Here is a 19,833-nt window from a genome sequence, read left to right on the forward strand (position 1 = left end):
TTAAGGGATATAGGGTTTCTGTAACTTTAGGAATAAACTTTCTGTAAAAATTAACTATCCCTAAAAATTCTCTGAACTTCCTTAAATTATTTGGTACAGGAAAGTTTTTTATTGCTTCAACTTTTTCTGGTAATGGGCGAATTCCATCTTTATCTATAAGATGACCCAAAAAAGATATAGTTGTTTCACCAAAAACACATTTCAATGGATTTATCACAATGCCAAAATTCGTCAATCTTTCGAAAATTTTTTAAAATGTTCTTTATGTGTTTCTTCTGATGGACTGGCAATGAGAATATCATCTATATAAGCAAATACGAAAGGTAATTCTCGTGTTACCTCGTCCATGAATCTTTGAAAAGTATTTGCTGCGTTCCTCAATCCGAAAGGCATGCGAAGAAATTCAAATAAACCAAATGGAGTGGTAATGGCTGTCTTCGGTATATCATTTTCTGCCACAGGAATTTGATTGTATGCTCTGACTAAATCAATTTTTGAAAAAATAGTACAACCATGAGATTCCTGACTACGTTTTGGGCTTTGCTCAAAATCTTCACTTAAAACATGGAACCTATTGGGTGATAAAATTTGCTATGAATATTCATGTGAGAAGTTATAATTTTTAGTTGTCTTTCTATAGATAATCCATTTTTGGGTAGGTGATAGAATGTGAGTGACTTCTGTGGTTTTTGTTGACATTTGAAAAACCTTGTTTTCGAGACAAACTCTTAAATGTGCTCACATTTTTGACTGATCAAATAAAAACTTCTCTGGAGCATTTCCAATGACCAGTTCAAATGCATATGTTGGAGCAAAAAGGCCACAGTCATATGTGCCAACTTGGGGATTTGTTATATGAACTTGTTCAACTGTAGGAACACTGTTTGTTTGTGATGAGTAAAACATTGTTATTTGTGCTATTAGTTCCTGCGAAATTGGTAAGTTCAAACTGTCATAAATATAAACATCTCTGAGAAATTGGTCAACAAAACAAAATGATTGATCCTGGTGTGATGAATGAACAGAGTGCGGTGTTGGAAATTTCATATGAGAAAAAATGGTCTTTTTAAAACAGTTTAACCAAAATACTGTGATTTCATTTAATCGTATTTATTTAAGATATTAAGGAAACTTGGCCAGGCTACATACAGTAATAATAATCTCACAATAAAAAATATCTCTAAAAAAGTTTCAAAAAGAGATTAAAAACAGTTAAATGTATTTTATTTACTTAACACAGCATTTCTCCCTCAGACTTCATCCCATGTTGTTTCCAAATTGTCATCTTCCAGTATTTCTTTTATCAGAACACTATTGTTGTTGTTAGTTTCTTTAAGAGATCTTTTATTATCTTTTCACTATGAAATCTAGTCTAGTTATTTTTTTTTTGTTTTTTTTTTGTGAGGATTCGGTATGATGGCTTACTTTAGCTACTTCATGGGAATAATAATTAAAACTCAACTGTAGAAGCACAATTTGTTGATTTATTTATTAGTAATGAAGATAATAAAAACTAGTTGCATGTATTTCAATCTTATCTGAATCTCTTCAGAGTGAAACTTGAAAAAAAAAAACATTATTTCTTTTCTATTTATCATCAGTATATTATAATAAAAATTGCTTTCTAGAAATGTGCTCTGCTTTTCAATATTCTTCACAAGCTTTTGGTGTCAAAGTCACTTCCCAGTTTACAAATGGGGATCTAATAAACATGGTCTTCTGAATGTTTGTCCTGCTTCTCGAATCCATTTGGTACTTACTAAATAAAGAAACAAGACAACATAGCAAAGTCTTTTGAGATGTTTCAGTATTAAAATAATACATAGATGTAGTCTTTAACCAGTAAAACAATATAATTGGTGATGTGCAACTATCATGTGATGTTAAAACAAAGAGACAGTAACACACACATACTTACACATGTACACACACATACACACACGCATAAATATAAATGCATATGCATCATGCCCTTTTTTAAAAAACTTCTTTATTAATTTTCTTGCTTTCAACTTGTATATTACACTGAAGACGGCAAAGGGATTTTATATCTCTAAGCTAGAAATCAATCTATAACTAACCGTTTAAAAAAAAATTTTTTTTTAATTTAAAAAAAAAATCTTTATTGAGTTTCTTACTTTCAACCTGTGCTAACGGAGTGCAAGATGTGGTTTTTAGCACCATTTGGCATCTCTCTCTAGCATGTCGGTGTTGTTTATCAGCCCCCTTTACTATAATTATATCTATATAATTATTTATTAATATTAATTGTTACCTACATGGTTTTTATTGCATGCTGGCTACTTGATAAAATCTTTCTAATGATTTTATCCTTAATTATGTATAAATATATACATATGTATAATATATATATATCATCATCATCATCATCGTTTAGCGTCCGTTTTCCATGCTGTTATGAGTTCGACGGTTCGACCGGGGTCTGGGAAGCCAGGAGGCTGCACCAGGCTCCAGTCTGATCTGGCAGTGTTTCTACAGCTGGATGCCCTTCCTAACGCCAACCACTCTGTGAGTGTAGTGGGTGCTTTTTATGTGCCACCAGCACAGTGGCTGTGATTGGTTGGTACTTTTTACGTGCCACCGGCACAGAAGCCAGTCAAGGCAGTGCTGGCATTGGCCACGTTCGGATGGTGCTTTTTATGTACCACCAGCACAGGTATCATAACTACAATTTCCATTTGATATTTATTTTGATATTGATGTACTTGACTCAATAGGTCTCCTCAAGCACAGCAGGGGTATAAATACATATATACACACACACACACACACACACATATATATACACACACACACACACATGAGTGTGTGTGTGTGTGTATATATGTATGTGTGTATGTATATATGTATATATATATATATGTATATATCACTTGATTGATCAAATTATCGGATGTTGTTATGCATCACTGGTCACAATACACTTTGCATAATTTTAGCATCTGAACGATCTGCTCCACTGGCTAAGCAAGCAAGCCAATATATATCATATATCATAAGGTCCAGAAGGTGTATTTAACAATTAACCTTTTTCACCTGACAAAGTAGTCCAAATTTTGCATTATCCTCAATGAACTTTTCGCATGTTGCATTAATGCAGACATGTCAGTAGCTTATTTATTATTAAATATGATAAGATGAATATTTACATGTTTTGGGATTACTGAAACAAATTTGTTGTGATATTTTGATGTTTATTGTTAAATAAAGTTCATCATAATTTTTCTCCATCATTTATATTTTTATGCTTTCCTTATTCTTTTCTCATGTATATTACTATATACTCCATATGGTTTGTGGTATGACAAACTAAAGAGCTTTTTTAAGAGTACTATGAGATTACTTGAATCCATATAGCGTGACTTATATTTATATATACTTATATAAATATATGTGTGTGTGTGTGTGTGTGTGTGTGTGTGTGTGCATGTGCGTATACACACACTTATATATACATATGCATACACACACACGTGCGCGCGCACACACACATGTATATATATACAGGATGCAGTGAATAAATTGTCTAAATTATGCAAAAATGAAAATAACACTGACATCTCATTTCGACAGATTTTTTACCAAAATTACATTAAAATATCTTGAGATAGTAAAGAGTAAATTTATTCAACAAAATTGCCGTTGGCTTCAACTGACAACTTTGGAATCTCCTTCAACTCTTCTGGATGGTCTCCTTGTTTAAGTTGGTGAATGCTGCTATAATCCTTGCCTTCAGTTCATCTTTGGTGTTACAAGGAGTTTTGTTGGTCTCTCTCTCAACTGTGCCCCATACATAATAATCAAGGGGATTGCAGTCTGGTAAGTTAGGTGGCCAAATGTTAGGGGTAATGTGCTTGCAGAAAGCCATGACTGGGTTCTTCTGCCTGTGTGGCATGTCATAGAGTCCTATTGCCAAACATAGGGTCTTTCAGCAGCTCTCTCTTGACTCAGGCAGCCCTACCTCCTCCAGGCACTTGATGTAGGCCTCTGTGTTGAGTCTGAGGCTGTGTAGGAAAATGAACAGAGGCATAACGTTGCCATTACTAGTGATCACTCTAGACACCATGATGTTGACTGGATGTTTGATTTTTATCACACTTGGAACATGTTTTGGGGACAGAGCAAGCCAACTGTTGTTTTGGCAGAATATTTTCTGGTTTAAGAAAAACCAAAGCATGTTCAGTTGGAGGGGATACATGAGTCTGTTCAAAAGCTTTGGAACACAGATTTTCTTCTTGTCCATGATGGCTTGGGAAAAAAAATTGATCCTTTCTCATCTTGTATGAGGAATACTGAATGTCTTCATGCACAACCTACCCGGATAAGATACTCCCATATCCTGTGCAATGGACCTGATTGACTTGAAGATTTTGTTGTCAATCATGGCCTGGATCTCACCAACAAATTCAGGAGTTCTTTTCTTATCAGAATGATGAGAGTGAGTTTCCCAAGCTGCCATATCTTCATAGTAGCCATTAGAGTCATCCAAGTCTTTCCAAATCCTCTGCACTGTCCTCAGACTGACACCCAAACACTCTGAAATGTTCATATTAGAGCTTCTGGTATGGGTGCTAAGCAGTAAAGCATGTCGTTTCCAAATTTCTGGCAGAGGGAATTGTATCATGGACCTGTTTTTCTCATAGATGATGCCCAACTGCTCCTACAAAACTGTGTAGTCAACAAAGTCAAAAGCAATGCACATGTGCAAAATTAAAATTGTAAAATGGCAACAATTTACCCATCGCACCATGTATATATATATGTATGTGTGTTTGTGTTTGTGTGTGTAAATGTATATTTATATGTATGTATGTATATATATGTGTGTGTATATATATATATATGTGTGTGTATATATATATATATATGTGTGTGTGCATGTATACATACATATACACACACACATATATATATTAAAAGTCAGGGTACAATATGTACCTTTTTGCTAGAAAGAAGAGTTAAAACTCCCCAAAGCCACACCTCTCTCAATATTTGTTAACACGCACAGAGAATGTAGCAAATATACTTAAAGCAGTTATTTTTTTAGTATATTCGTAGTTAAGAGTGATGACAGCTACATTTGTAGGTGCAAGAACAACCCTGTCGTGAAGCCAATCTGGTTTTATGTATTCCATTGTAAGATTTGGGTAAACAGCAGAACATAAGTAGTTAGGGATGGAGACATCATGGCTAATGGTGGTAGTGTCAATGTATCCATTGTCGTTGGATGCAATTTGTCCATTGCTGATTTTAAGGAGCATTTCTGAAAACTGGATTGTAGGCTGACCCAGTAAATGGGCAGTGTAAGAACTGTAGTAGAAGATGAAGTGAAAGTAGCATAACTATTCATCAAGATTAATGTCCCCCAAAGCAACGATCTTTGGTATTTGTTATTTACCTATGAGAAGGTGTTTTTACCTCCTAGGGGCAACATTACTCATTATGTGGAAAATTTGAAGAGTCTATGACCATCTCTGGAACATAAGTGATGCACATTCCTAGTGTGAACAAAATCGGATGAAAATGTTAATTTTAAGGGGGATCAAGAAAAAGGCCTGTACACACATGTACAAACACACATCTTCAGTTTTTTTATATAAAAGACACACACACACTCACACACACATATACATACAGGTACATACAGACACTTGCATGGACTATGCATCCACATACACAGAGACACATACAAGCACATACATGCACAATTGTTAATGTTTAGTTACTCTAGAAAAGAATGAAAAGTTACTCTTACTCCATTTGTCACCAAATATAACTGGGCAACCTCCATGGAGCAGACGTGTATCTGGTGTCCCATTGCGATGTAAGTTGTACCACACAGCTGCTGCACCCTAAAACAATAACAACAACAAAAAAATAAATATTAAACCATGTGGTGTGGGATTTAATTGAAGAAATTATCACAAAGTATTACATATTGTATAATTTCAAATAATGATTTCTAACTGAAATACAAAACCACAAACATTAGGAGAGAGAGCAGTCATTTATATTGATCCTAGTATATCACTGTTACAAAGATGAAAGGTTACTAGTGACAATGGAATGAATATTGGGGAATCACAAGCAAATAGTTCGAGGCATTTTGTTTGTTGCTCTACCAATTTCACCATTCACTGAAAAATATGATACAGTACAAGGATATGGTTACATGATATGAAGCTTGCTCCCTAACCACATGGTTCAGGGTTCAGTCTCATTGCATGGTACCTTGGACAAATGTCTTCTACTACAGCCTCAGGTGACCAAAGCCTTGTGAATGGATCTGGTTGATGGAAAGTGAAAGAAGCCTGTCGTGTGTGTATGTGTGTGTGTGTGTGTGTGTGTGAGTGTATCTTTGTGTCTGTGTTTGTCCCCCACCACCACTTGATAACTGATGTTGATATGTCCCTGTAACTTAGTAGTTCGGCAAAAAGGGAATGATAGAATAAGTGCCAGGCTTAACAAAAAAAAAATAAAATAAGTACTGGAATTGATTCGTTTGACTAAAAGTTCTTCAAGGTGGTGCCTCAGCATGGCCACAGTCTAATGATTGAAACAGATAAAAGACAAAAGATAAAAGATACTGCCCTACCTTGAGACTAGTTTTGGTTCTATGATGTAAACCCTCTTATTTGAGAATGTTCACATTTTAGTCAAGACCACATACATGAGAACATTTTTGCTTAGTTAAATTAACAACAAAATTTTTATTTAATTAAAACCTCTCAAATCTTGATTGTATTGAAAAATAATTGAGATGCATAGCTAATATATTTTGTCAGATATATAGTAATGAAACAGTTAAGTCAAACCTTTACAATTGGTACATGGATGTTAAGTTTCGGAACACTGTTGCACCTCCCATTAGGACATCACTTAGCTGGAAAATAATAAAAGATTTCCACTGGTGAAATTGGAACAAAGTTGTTAATAATACGTTTGGATTTCATTTCATATGATAATTAATACCCTTAAATCTAAAAGTTACATCCCAATAACTTTTACACACTAACACCCATTCAAACACATGTGCAACACATATGCATACTCATGCACGCATACTTACACACACATCTATCAATCTACATCTATCTATCTAATATATATATATATATATTATATATATATATATAATATATATATATATGTACTATGACTTCTAAGTAAGTAGATATACCCATGTAATAGAGAAGCTTATAAAGCTAGTAATTTTTAGTGGTTTGTTTCGGTAAACTGACCATTCATCACAATGATATCAAATGACAACCTTAATCTATAATTCAATGAGTGGTGTGTTTGTGTATGTTTGTTTTGTTGTAGTGTGCGTGTGTTGTTTTGTCTCTGTATGTATATTTTTAGTGGTGTATGTGCGTGTGTATCTATGTGTGTTTTTTTTGGGTGGTGTATGTGCATGCATGTGTATGTGTGTTATTTTGTTTCTTGAAAACATGTTCTGGAATTATATGTATTACAATGAATACAGAAATTAATACATCAGAAATTGCTTGTTTTCCATGCTGCAGAAACATGTTGGTGATATTTAAACCAAATACGCTGTATAATTAACTGCAGAAAAAAAAAATGCAGTTGTCCTAATCTCCATATTCATTGTAATTGTCTTGGATTTACACTCCAATAAATATTCATAACCCTGAGAAGCGAACCCAGTGTTTTCTCATCAGATGAATTACAGTGGGATTGCTTACCATAAGTAATCCCAGGTGCACTTTACAACTCGATGCAGTTACTCGTATTATAACTGAGTGCGCATTTGGTACACGGCTGAATAATTTATCCCTATATACAGATTATATATATATATATATATATATATATATATATAGTGGGTTTGAAGATGCTAGCAGAAGCAGAGGATAGAGAGGCACCAAGTTAATGCTTGGATAGGTCTAATACTAAAACTCCAACTTCTTAATCAGGGTAAAGTAACCCGACAGAATAGAAAGAAACAAATTTTTAGCAAAGATGAAGGAGTAAAGGTGCATAAATGATTATAAGTGAAAGGAATGCATTTATATGAGATGTTACATATATTTACAGAATGAAAGTAGATCTTCGAAGCTGTGTCAAACATTTGGTGAATAGTTGAAATTATGATGCAAATGATGCAAATATGTGTACTTTATGAGTTTGCTTATATGCTTTTGAGACATATTGCAAAAACAAGTATCGAGAATTCTTCAGATGCAGTGAAGACACACACATGCACATGCACGTGCAGACACACATGCACACACACACACACACACACACATTAATATTATATATATATATATGAATAAAAAATGGAGTTAACGCAGGTTTAAACAAGTATTTTTACTTTCTACACATGTTTCAAAAATTCCACTGATACTATTCAAATTTTTGCTGCCCTGGTAACTATTTATTTATTTTTCCGTGTTAATTGTTAACAAGGTAAAAATACACTCATCTCTCTCTCTCTCTCTCTCTCTCTCTCCCTATATATATATATATATATATATATATATATATATATATATCAATCAATCAATCAATCAATCAATCAATCATATATAGGAGCACTCCATTGGTTACGATGACAAGGGTCCCAGCTGATACGATCAAAGAAAATATTTCTGCAGCATTCACTATTTTACTCTCGTTCTCCATATTTGTTTTTGTTGGTGTCCTTGTATGTCTCCACTGTCCTGTTTTTGTTCCCAACTTTGACCCTCCGTAAATCCTAAATTATATTTTGGTACTTATGGGAGCAACTGTCTTCGAGCTACTGCTCCAAATGAGGAGTAGATAGGCAGCCAACAACTGATGAAGGGTTGTTCCTTGTGTTACTTGCCCTGCTTTCCATTTGTTTCTCTCGTTATTTGCATATTCAACTCATTTGTTTTTGTATTTCATGTTTGCTCTTGGTAACGTCCTGTACCCATATATGCATGTGTGTGTGTATATATATATATATATATATATATATGCATTATATATATTATTTATATCCTATATATATATATAATATAAATAATATATATGCATATATACATATATATATGTACATACTTACATACATATGTATATACATATTCATATGTGGGCACAGGACGTAACAGAACGTAAACAACATGAAATACGAAATACAAATACGTGGTATATGAACTGTGTTTTTGAACAACGAATGAAACAAATAGAAAACTAGACAAGCGACATAAAGAACGACCCTTCATCAGTTGTCAGCTGTTTTTCTATTTCGTATTTCAAGCAATTCATGACAAGAAGTGCCTTCAACAAAACAGTTGCTCCCACAAAGCAAATATAATAAAATTTGGGATTTTGTGGAGGATCAAAATTGGTAACAAAAACAGGACAGTGTAAACAAACAGGAAGGGCTGCTAAACCTAAATGAGGCAAGGTGGTGAACGCAGTGGAATAAGCTTGGACAGGAGACAGACAAGAATGCATCTGATCCCTGCAGCTGAATCAGAAGGAAAGAAAGCAACTCAAGTTAGGAAAAGAAAGAAAGATGGCTGATGGTCACATGCGAGCAACAAGAGAGCAAAGGAGGAAGAGTGAGGGAGAGAGATGGAGAGACAGAGAATGACGAAGGGGAGAGGAAGCACATAAATGTAAAACAAGATGAAAAAATAGTACTTGAATACCAGATGTAGAGTGATATGCTTTATTAATAAAGCTTTTTTAATTTGTTAGTGGCCAGGCTGGCAGCTAATAAAATTTTTCTGTAATATAAGCATGTTCTATCCTATTTATACTATTCAACATTATCATTATGCGTTTGAGAATAAAATATTTCGGGGGCGGGTGTGCTGAAAGTGTAACTGCTAGATTAAGAATAGCCTGGGCAAAGTTTAGAGAGCTCTTACCCCTGCTGGTGACAAAAGGCCTCTCGCTCAAAGTAAAAGGCAGACTGTATGATGCATGTGTACGTACAGCCATGCTACATGGTAGTGAAACTTGGGCTGTGACTGCTGAGGATTTACGTAAGCTCGCAAGAAATGAAGCTAGTATGCTCCGTTGGATGTGTAATGTCAGTGTTCATAGTCGACAGAGTGTAAGTACCTTGAGAGAAAAGTTGGACCTAAGAGGCATCAGATGTTGTGTGCAAGAGAGACGATTGCGCTGGTATGGTCATGTGGCGAGAATGGATGAAGATAGGTGTGTGAAAAAGTGCCACACCCTGGCAGTTGAGGGGACCTGTGGAAGAGGTAGACCCAGGAAAACCTGGGTCGAGGTGGTGAAGCACGACCTTCGAACTCTAGGTCTCACCAAGGAAATGACCAGAGACCGAGATCTATGGAAGTATGCTGTACGTCAGAAGACCCGGCAAGACCAGTGAGAACAATCAAAATCAAATCATATATCAGAAAGCAGGGGTTAAGTGACCCATCTGTTTGTGTCCGCTGCCAGCCTCGTCTGGCACCCGTGTCGGTGATACGTAAAAGCACCATTCGCTCGTGGCCGTTTGCCAGCTCTGTCTGGCCCCCATATCGGTGGCACGTAAAAGCATCATCTGTTCGTGTTCGTTGCCATCCTCGCCTGGCCCTGTACCGGTGATACGTAAAAGCACCATCCGTTCGTGGCCGTTTGCCAGCTCTGTCTAGCCCCCGTGTCGGTGGCACGTAAAAGCACCATCCGTTCATGTCCGTTGCCAGCCTCGCCTGGCCCCCGTGCCGGTGATACGTAAAAGCACCGTCCGTTCGTGGCCATTTGCCAGCTCTGTCTGGCCCCATGTCGGAGGCACGTAAAAGCACCATCCGTTCGGTTCCGTTGCCAGCCTCGGCTGGCCCCCGTGCCGGTGACACGTAAAAGCACCGTCCGTTCGTGGCCGTTTGCCAGCTCTGTCTGGCCCCGTGTCGGTGGCACGTAAAAGCACCATCCGTTCGTGTTCGTTGCCAGCCTCGGCTGGCCCCCGTGCCGGTGACACGTAAAAGCACCATCCGTTCGTGGCCGTTTGCCAGCTCTGTCTGGCACCTGTGCAGGTGGCACGTAAAAAACACCCACTACACTCGCGGAGTGGTTGGCGTTAGGAAGGGCATCCAGCCATAGAAACACTGCCAGATCTGACTGGGCCTGACGAAGCCTTCCAGCTTCACAGACCCCGGTTGACCCGTCCAACCCATGCTAGCATGGAAAGCGGACGCTAAATGATGATGATGATGATGATGATATATTTCAATACATCTCAACGCCTCTAAAAAAAAAAGGCAAACTTTGTTTACATATATCGTAATTTCACATACACACACACACACATGAATCGATAAAAAGAGAAAGAGAGACATACTTATATACTCATACATGCTTGCAAACATGCACACATGCATGCATACACACACACACACTCAGAGTTGCTATTACACAGTGTTGCCAGGAGTTGCATTAATAATGAAGATCATCGAGTAAGAATCATCATACGAGGGACGTTCAATAAGTAATGGCCCTGACCCACTTGCATTTGTTTGATCTAACTGAAACTTTGCATGTGCAATTATTTATATCTCTATAGATTAAGTGGCAAATTACAGCTCTGAACTAATTGTGGTTTCTGATTTACAGGTGTTTTAACTGAGTCAAGTGTGAAATGGAGCCAGTTGAGTGTCGAGCAGTGATCCGGTTTTTGTATTTGAAAGGACGCACACCTCGGGAGACTTTTGATGAAATGAAAGTAACTTATGCCCCATCATATGACCTTGTAAAACGCTGGCATCGTGAATTTAAACATGGTCGGAACCCTGTGGAAACAGCTCCCAGATCTGGTCGCCCCCTTCTGCCATTGATGAGGCATCTGTCCGTCAAGTTGAGGCTGCCATTTTGGAAGATCAATGCATAACTATTCGCCAAATAGCCCATGAGGTCAAGATTAGTACCGGATCTGTGGAAACTATCATTCATGACCATTTGCATATGCAAAAGGTGTCTGCCAGATGGATTCCCAGGTTGCTCACACCTTTCCAGAAGCAAGAACGCGTCGAGTGCTCGAGGATGAATTTGGAGATGTACCAAGAAGATGAGTCAAAATTTTTCAAAAGACTGATTACACAGGATGAAACCTGGGTCCATCACTATGATCCAGAGACCAAAGCCCAGTCAATTCAGTGGAAGCACCATGACTCATCTCCTCCAAAGAAGGCAAGGGTGCAGCCCTCCGCTGGCAAGGTCGTGCTCACAGTCTTCTGGGACCAGGACGGAGTAGTGATGACAGATTTCCTGGCAAAGGGTACCACAATTATAGGAGCATATTATGCTTCACTTTTGAGGAAATTAAGAGAAGCTATCAAAATCAAGAGGCGGGGCAAGATCAGCAAAGCATCCTCCTCCTGCAGGACAACACTCCGATCCACAACTCGCGTGTCGCCAGATCAGAAGCACAGGCATGTGGCTATCAACTCCTCTCCCATCCCCCCTACTCTCCTGACCTTGCACCCTCTGAGTTTCACCTCTTCCCAGCCATGAAGTTGTTTTTTGAAAGGAAAGTGTTTCCCAGATGATGCAGCCTTGATTTCTGAAGTCACGTCGTGTTGGAGGACCAAACTGGGGTCTTCTACAAAAACGGTCTCCAGAGCTGCATCAAACAATGAGATAAATGTGTAACTCTGGATGGTTCGTATGTAGAAAAAGACTAATAACTGTGCCAAGTTTCGTTGCTCTACTGCTATGTGAAGTGGGTCAGGGGCATTACTTATTGAACGCCCCTCGTACATATAATAATATACAGCAACTAAATATAACAACTATAAATAACATGTATATAACAAGCAAATATATAACAAATATATACAGCAATTATTTATAACAAGTATATACAACAGTTATGTATAGTAAGTATATATAACAGCTATTTATAACAAGTATATATAACAGCTATATATGATAACTATATATAACAACCATGTATAGCAAAAATAACAATAATGATTAAACAATAACAAAGTAAATACAAACGTAAAGTATAACTGTTGCAATTCTATCACCAGAATTTTGAAAAAGTGGAACGTCTTCGAATTTTGCTTTTCTGTAGTAACTCTGTAGAAAAAAACAGATCAAAGAAAAATATTTGTTGAAGTTAAGGAATTAATATATTAACCCTTTAGTATTCAGATTATACTATCAAATGTTTTGAATTAATCACACTTTATCTTGTAGCTTCAAGATTTCATTGGTGTGATTGTTTCTTTTTACAATGACATTGTAAGGTAGGTGAGAGAGCCTGGATCTGACCAGTGTGAACATAAAATAGGTAGAATATTTTGGCCGGATATGGCTTTACAGAGAGTACTGAGTACTTAAGGGTTGAATCATAGAAGAGCTATTTTAGTCATTGAAAAATACATCAGGTCTCTGTGGAATTGTACCAGTGATAAGGTCACCATAGTGCAATGGAAATTTTGTCCGCTCAAGAAATAAATGAAAGAAAAAAATTAATAATTTTTATATGTCATTAGTTGGTTACAATGGTTCTTCCATAATGTAACTGTAGACATTCTCAGAACAAGTTATTTTCTTGATAAGTACAACTGCTGAATTATTCAAATCATTTCTTAACTTCACATTTCTTAGAACACAATACAATGTTTAGAATTAATTATAAAATTCAAAACAAAGAAGTCAAAAGGCTGATCACCATCATCATCAGCAGCAGTAGTATTTAATGTCCATCTCCCATGCTGGCATGGGTTGGACAGTTTGACAGTGGCTAGGCAAGCTGGAGAACTGCATCAGGTTCCATTGTCTACTGTGGTTATCTACAACTAGATGCTCTTCCTAACACCAACCACTTTACAGTGTATATTGGATGCTTTTTATGTGGCACCAACATTAGGACATTTTAAGTGACACCACTTGTGGGGTTACCAAGTAACTTGTGAAATGATGACTTCTCAACTGGGAGAGGGAGTGGAGGCAAAGGCTTTTGATTTTTTAACTTGATAGGTATCTTTCATCTTTCTTTCCTAGATAGAGAAATTTAAGTGAATTGCTTGAATATAGAATTCCCATGCACATACAAGTTGAAAGCATTGAATCCTTCAATCTGGTATCTTTGGGTGTCGTGACCAGATATTTAACTAGCAATTCCTCTCAACCACGGATTTCTTTCAAGTGGAGCTGACTGAAGATAGAGAATGACAAAGCAACAGTAGCAACAATAATTTCTAAATGACTGTACACTAATAGAAATATAGAAAATAGTTTAGTCATTTTGAATTAGAATTCCACTTTGATTCAGTTGTTCACTGCTAGGAAGAATTATACAGGAAACAAATAGCTCAGATGCAATATATCAATCTAGATGTTGGACTAACTGGTACAATGGTTCAATTTCAATTCTTCAGTCTAGAATTGTCTCAGAATAAGAGAACTTTAATTGATCTAGAATACTTTTAGAAGTTGGGAGAGCAGAAAATATTGCATTTGGCCACAAAACTCTCATGCTTCAGTAAAATCGTTAATTAAATAAGTATAATTGCTATTAAATTAACCCTTTTGCTACAATATTTCTGCTGAAATACACTACCTTTGTTTCAATAGATTTTGACAATGATGAAGAATTTACTAAAATAACTTTGTCATCATTAACTGGTGTTTAAAACATAAATTAACATGAAATTTTAAAGGAAGATTTTAATTTAGATCACTTTTAAAACATAGAGTCTGTACCTTAAAACCAAAGTATATTTTGGGTAATTTGGTATCAAAAGGGTTAAAGTAAGAAATTTTAGGATTTCTTCACATTAAAATGAGAATATGATAAACATTTATTTATTCTGTGCACAATTGTAATACATTTTAATTACTTGCCATCTTGGGGTCAGGGGTAATCAACCAGTACAATTAATTTTAGGAAATAGAAGAACAGGCTTTGAGGCATTCTTGGTGTTTTTTCCTCAAAGACATCAGTGGAATAAGTAAAATAGTAGTAATTAGGAATTGAACCATAATGCTAGCGACTTGCCAGGACTCAACTTCTTTCACCATGAACCTTAATACGAGGGGTACCCAAAAGTAACTGGAAACATTCTCTGCGGAACAAACTCGTAGTTCAGGTTTCTGCCACTAGAAATCACTTGATGTAACCCTCAGGCATCAGTATGTCAACTAGCAGTGTTGAATATAGTTGTACTGCCACATGGTGCATCTTTGCTTTGCAGTGCTTCTCCCCAGTTCATCAGTTTTTGTGATGGCTTCCACAAAATTCTGTTTTCTGTTGGGAAAAATGGCAACCAAAACATAAGTTTACAAGTGGTATCTATGTTTTAGGAATGGTCACTTGTCACTCGAAGATCAATCTTGTTCAGGATAACTATCAACCTCCAAGATAAATGGAAAATATGAAAGTTCATGAACTGATCTTGGAGGACCATCTCCAAACAATTGACAAACTTGTTGATATAACTAGTGTAACCTGGAGCTCCTGAAAACGAATTTTGAGCAAGGAATTGCGAATGAAAAGAGTTGCAGCAAAATTTGTGCCTCATTTGCTCATGGAAGATCAAAAGCAGTCATGACTGAATGCATGTTGTGAACTGAAAGAACAGTTGGAAGTTGATCTGGACCTTTTTTCGAAGGTCACTGGTGGCGAAAGCCGATGCTATGGAATTTGCAGATGTGGAAGAGGTGAAGAAAAAAACGATGGAGTCATTGAAAGGCATCCCTTTACAAGAGTTCCAGTACTTCTTCAAACAGTGGAAACTGTGTCTGAGCCAATGCATTGCTTCAAATGGAGAATACTTCAAAGGCAATAAAAGTGTAAACATATAAAACTAAGTGAATAAAATAATATTGCAAATTTCCGGTTCCTTTTGGGTACCCTCTTGTATATCTTCACATAATAGGCATTAAATGTTTCCTGCCTGAGAATTCTGTTCAATAAGGTTGCTTTCTTGCACATAAAAATTTCCAAATCGTCATGTTCTACATTAAATTCCTGACTTCATTTTTATCTATTGATCCCCAAATGACCTCAGTATATACAGGAAACATTCTGTTTCCACTTACACAATAAAACCTAGCAACAATATATATCTATATCTATATATAAAGTGGACTACCAGCATCTGGTGGATTCAAGGACTGCATTGTGCTCCAGTATTTGCTTTGATATGGTTTCTATGGCTGGCTGCCTTTCATAATACCAGTAATTTTACAGCTTGTACTACGTGCTTATTCATGGTACTAGCACTAGTGATGTCGCCCTGCAACTTGCATGACTTGGAAATCCAAGAAGGAGTGGGTCAGCTTTATGTGAGGAGATGAGGGGTTAAAGTATGAGAGAAGGGAGAAGGAGTCAAGGAAGTTCTTGTTGTTGAAGAGCAACATGGTTACTCATATTTAGAAGAGGAGTGAGAACAATCAGACAGAGCTGGAAGTCCAAGAGGTTCCTCAAGGTACAAAGTGCGTACAAGTGTGTGGGAACAGAGGAATTGACAGTATGGGTCAGTGTTTTGGTGTTTGCAAGTGTGTATGGGGGAGCAAGAGATAGGGAAATGAGAGGTAGGTAACAACATATATATAACATATACAGACAAATGTATATACTTCTTAGTATATACATTACAAACAGTACAATAGACATTACAGACGTTATAATATCAGTAATATAATACACAAACAACAGCAAGAATTATATTTGTATATGATGCATTATGATGACAGTAGCAAAAATAGCAAGAATTGGAGAATAAGATTCTACTTACCACATAATCATGGTGTGGCAGATGGAGGCCACCAATGCCATAGTTTATCACCTGAGGATGAAGGGGTATAAGATGACAGATAGGTAAGAGGAGGAAGATGAAGAAGTGGAGAAGTTATGATAATAGTAATGATTTTATTTATTTATACAACTAAGTGCAAATGTGTTGAGAGAAAAGTTAGGCATTAGAGGAATCAGATGATGCATGCAAGAGAGAAGACTAAAATGGTTTGGACATGTGTGATGTGTATAAATGAGAACAGTGTATAAAGAAGTGCCAATTGCTTAAAGTGGAGGGAACCTGTAGAAGAGGGAGACCCAAGAAGACATGGGTTAATGTAGCAAGGGCTAATCTTAAGATACTGAGCATCATGGAGGAGATGACAATAGACTCAGATGTCTGACAATATAAGGTTCTCGAGAAGCCCTGTGCACCTCAGTCCACTCTGTAAGGTGGTTGATGTTAGGAAGGGTATCCAACCATAGAAAGCATACCATAGCTGATAGTAGAGCCTGGTACAGTCCCTTGGCTTGCCAGCTCCTGTCAAGCCATTCAACACATGCTAGCATGGAAAACAGACATTAAATGGTGAAGCTGATGATGATGATGATGACAATAATGATGAAGATGATAACAATGATGCTGATGCTGATGAAGATGAAGAAGATGATGATGATGATGATGATGATGAATGATTTTATTTACCAACACAGTGACTCTGACATTGAAGTATTGAATCAATGGTTTGTGTCCCTGAACAAGGAATACCATGCTTGTTGTGTGATTACCTGAGTGATTACTTCACCAACACCACCACCACCACCAACACCAACACCACCACCACCACCTCCACCACCACCATCACTATTACCAAAATCATCACAACCAACAAAAACAAATCATCATCCTCATCTTTGTTGTTGTCATCTTCATCGTCATCATAATCATCAGTCATCATCCTCATCGTTGCTGTGATTATCATCATCGTCGTCATCGTCATTGTCTTTGTCATCGTCATCATCATCATCATTATCATTATTGGTAGCAGTAACGAAACCAACATCAGCTGCTTCAATATCCATATAATCAAACTATCATTGAGACTCAACACACTTTTTTCCTCCTCTTCTTTTTTCTTTTCCTCTTTCTTTTCCTCCTCGCCCTCCCCTCATGATGATGATGATGATGATGATCATCATCATCATCATCATCATCATCATCATCAGCAGCAGCAGCAGCAGCAGCAACAGCAACAGATGCAACAGCAGCAACGTTTTCTTTCCTAACATCATTAAGTACCATAATATTCATTAGTATTCATAGTTAGTAAGTGTGAAAGACATGTACCGTAAATCCTCGAGTATAATCCGCACTTTTTTCCCAAAATTTAAAGGTCAAAATCCCTAGTGCGTACTATATACGAGATTAAAAATGAAAATTATTTTCTAAGCAATGTCCGAGTCTCTATTTGCTGTCCGGCAATGTTTATTCAGAAGCATTTTGTGATGTCAGGCGCGAAAATACCTTAAGCTAAACCTGAAAGCAATGAAGTCATAAAAGAATCATCCATAACTTGCAGTAAGCAACATTTATTAAATGCTATTACTGTTATTTCTTTATTTTCTGCAAACAAAATGCACAAAAAAGCTACACGTTTGCATTATGTTATATATACAATAATAATAAAGGACGTTACCATATACAGTTTTACAAATGAAGAACGTTATATAGACCTCCTTGACTCAAGTTAGAGAAGGGGGTGTGTATTATAAACAAGGTTTAAGTTTTTCAGAGTTACAGCCCCTAAAAATCCCCTGCGTATTATACTCAAGGGTGGACTATACTCAAGGATTTACGGTAAATACTTCACAAATGTTAAGAAACAAACCCCTTTGTTTTGTATTTGTTCATTTTATTATTTATTATTGTGTGTGTGTGTGTATGTGAACAAGTATGTACACCTATTCTTACCTGAAATAACTCGCTGTTGGTGTCTTTAAGTTTGAAATCAGTCTGCAATCCTGTAATCAGTTTGATCCGTCGACACAAGACTTCACTCATTTTATCTTCAGCTGGAAGCCATGTGCTGGATGATGACACAGTGATTGAAAAGGAAAAACAGAAACAAAGAATTTCAATATTCCATAATCTTGTTAGTGGTATAGTGAATAAGAACAGTATTACCATTCCTTTTGAAATAAAACTTTTCAAGATGAAATCAATGCTCTTGTTATCATGATATTCCGGAGATACACAACATACACACACACACACACAATATATATATATATATATATATATACGACGGGCTTCTTTCAGTTTCCGTCTACCAAATCTACTCACAAGGCTTTGGTCAGCCAGAGGCTATAGTAGAAGACACTTGCCCAAGGTGCCACACAGTGGGACTGAACCCGGAAGCATGTGGTACATAAGCAAGTTACTTACCACACAGCCACTCCTACGACTATATACACATATACATATAAATAAATTATCATAATTTAACGTCCGCTTTTCATGCTTGCATGGGTTGGACGGTTTCACTGAGGACTGGTGAGCCAGAAGGCTGCACCAGCCTCAATCTGATCTGGCAAAGTTTCTACAGGTGAATGCCCTTCCTAACACCAACCACTCTGTGAGTGTAGTGGATGTTTTTATGTGCCACCAGCATGAGGGCCAGTCAGGCGGTTCTGGCAACGACCACGCTCAAAAGTTGCTTTTTACGTGCTACCTGCATGGAAGCCAGTCCGGCAGCACTGGCAAAGACAACACTCAAATGGTGTTTTTCATGTACCACCGGCATATGTACTGGTAAGGCAATGCTGGCAATGATCACACTCAAATGGTGCGTTTCACATGTCACCAGCATGGGAGCCAATCCATGGCCCTGGCAACAATCATGCTCAGATGTGCTTTTAATGTTCCACTGGCATGAGTGCCAATCAGGTAGTAGTGTCATTGGCCACATCAGCGATTTTGATTTGATTTCACTTGCCTCAATAGGTCTTATATGTATGTATGTATGTATGTATGTATGTATGTATGTATGTATGTATGTATGTATGTATGTATATATATATGTGTGTGTGTGTGTGTGTGTGTGTGTGTGTCT

General features: G+C 37.0%; 1 protein-coding gene across 4 annotated transcripts in view; it reads right to left on the reverse strand.

Annotated features, from left to right (window-relative positions):
* Positions 1-1,207: 1,207 nt before the first annotated feature.
* LOC118764821 (prolyl 4-hydroxylase subunit alpha-2-like) overlaps positions 1,208-19,833 on the reverse strand; it is a 36,648-nt gene continuing 18,022 nt past the window's right edge. For all 4 annotated transcript variants that reach the window (XM_036505882.1, XM_036505881.1, XM_036505884.1 and 1 more), the window contains 6 exons: positions 18,693-18,807; positions 16,722-16,772; positions 12,973-13,053; positions 6,837-6,904; positions 5,777-5,873; positions 1,208-1,759 (listed from right to left, as the gene is read on the reverse strand). In XM_036505882.1, the coding sequence (XP_036361775.1) occupies positions 6,839-6,904; positions 12,973-13,053; positions 16,722-16,772; positions 18,693-18,807 (313 nt within the window). In that variant the 3' untranslated portion in view covers positions 1,208-1,759; positions 5,777-5,873; positions 6,837-6,838. The remainder of the gene's footprint in view (positions 1,760-5,776; positions 5,874-6,836; positions 6,905-12,972; positions 13,054-16,721; positions 16,773-18,692; positions 18,808-19,833) is intronic.

The sequence above is a fragment of the Octopus sinensis genome, linkage group LG9 (genome assembly GCF_006345805.1).
Source record: "Octopus sinensis linkage group LG9, ASM634580v1, whole genome shotgun sequence".
Classification (NCBI taxonomy): Eukaryota; Metazoa; Mollusca; class Cephalopoda; order Octopoda; family Octopodidae; genus Octopus; species Octopus sinensis.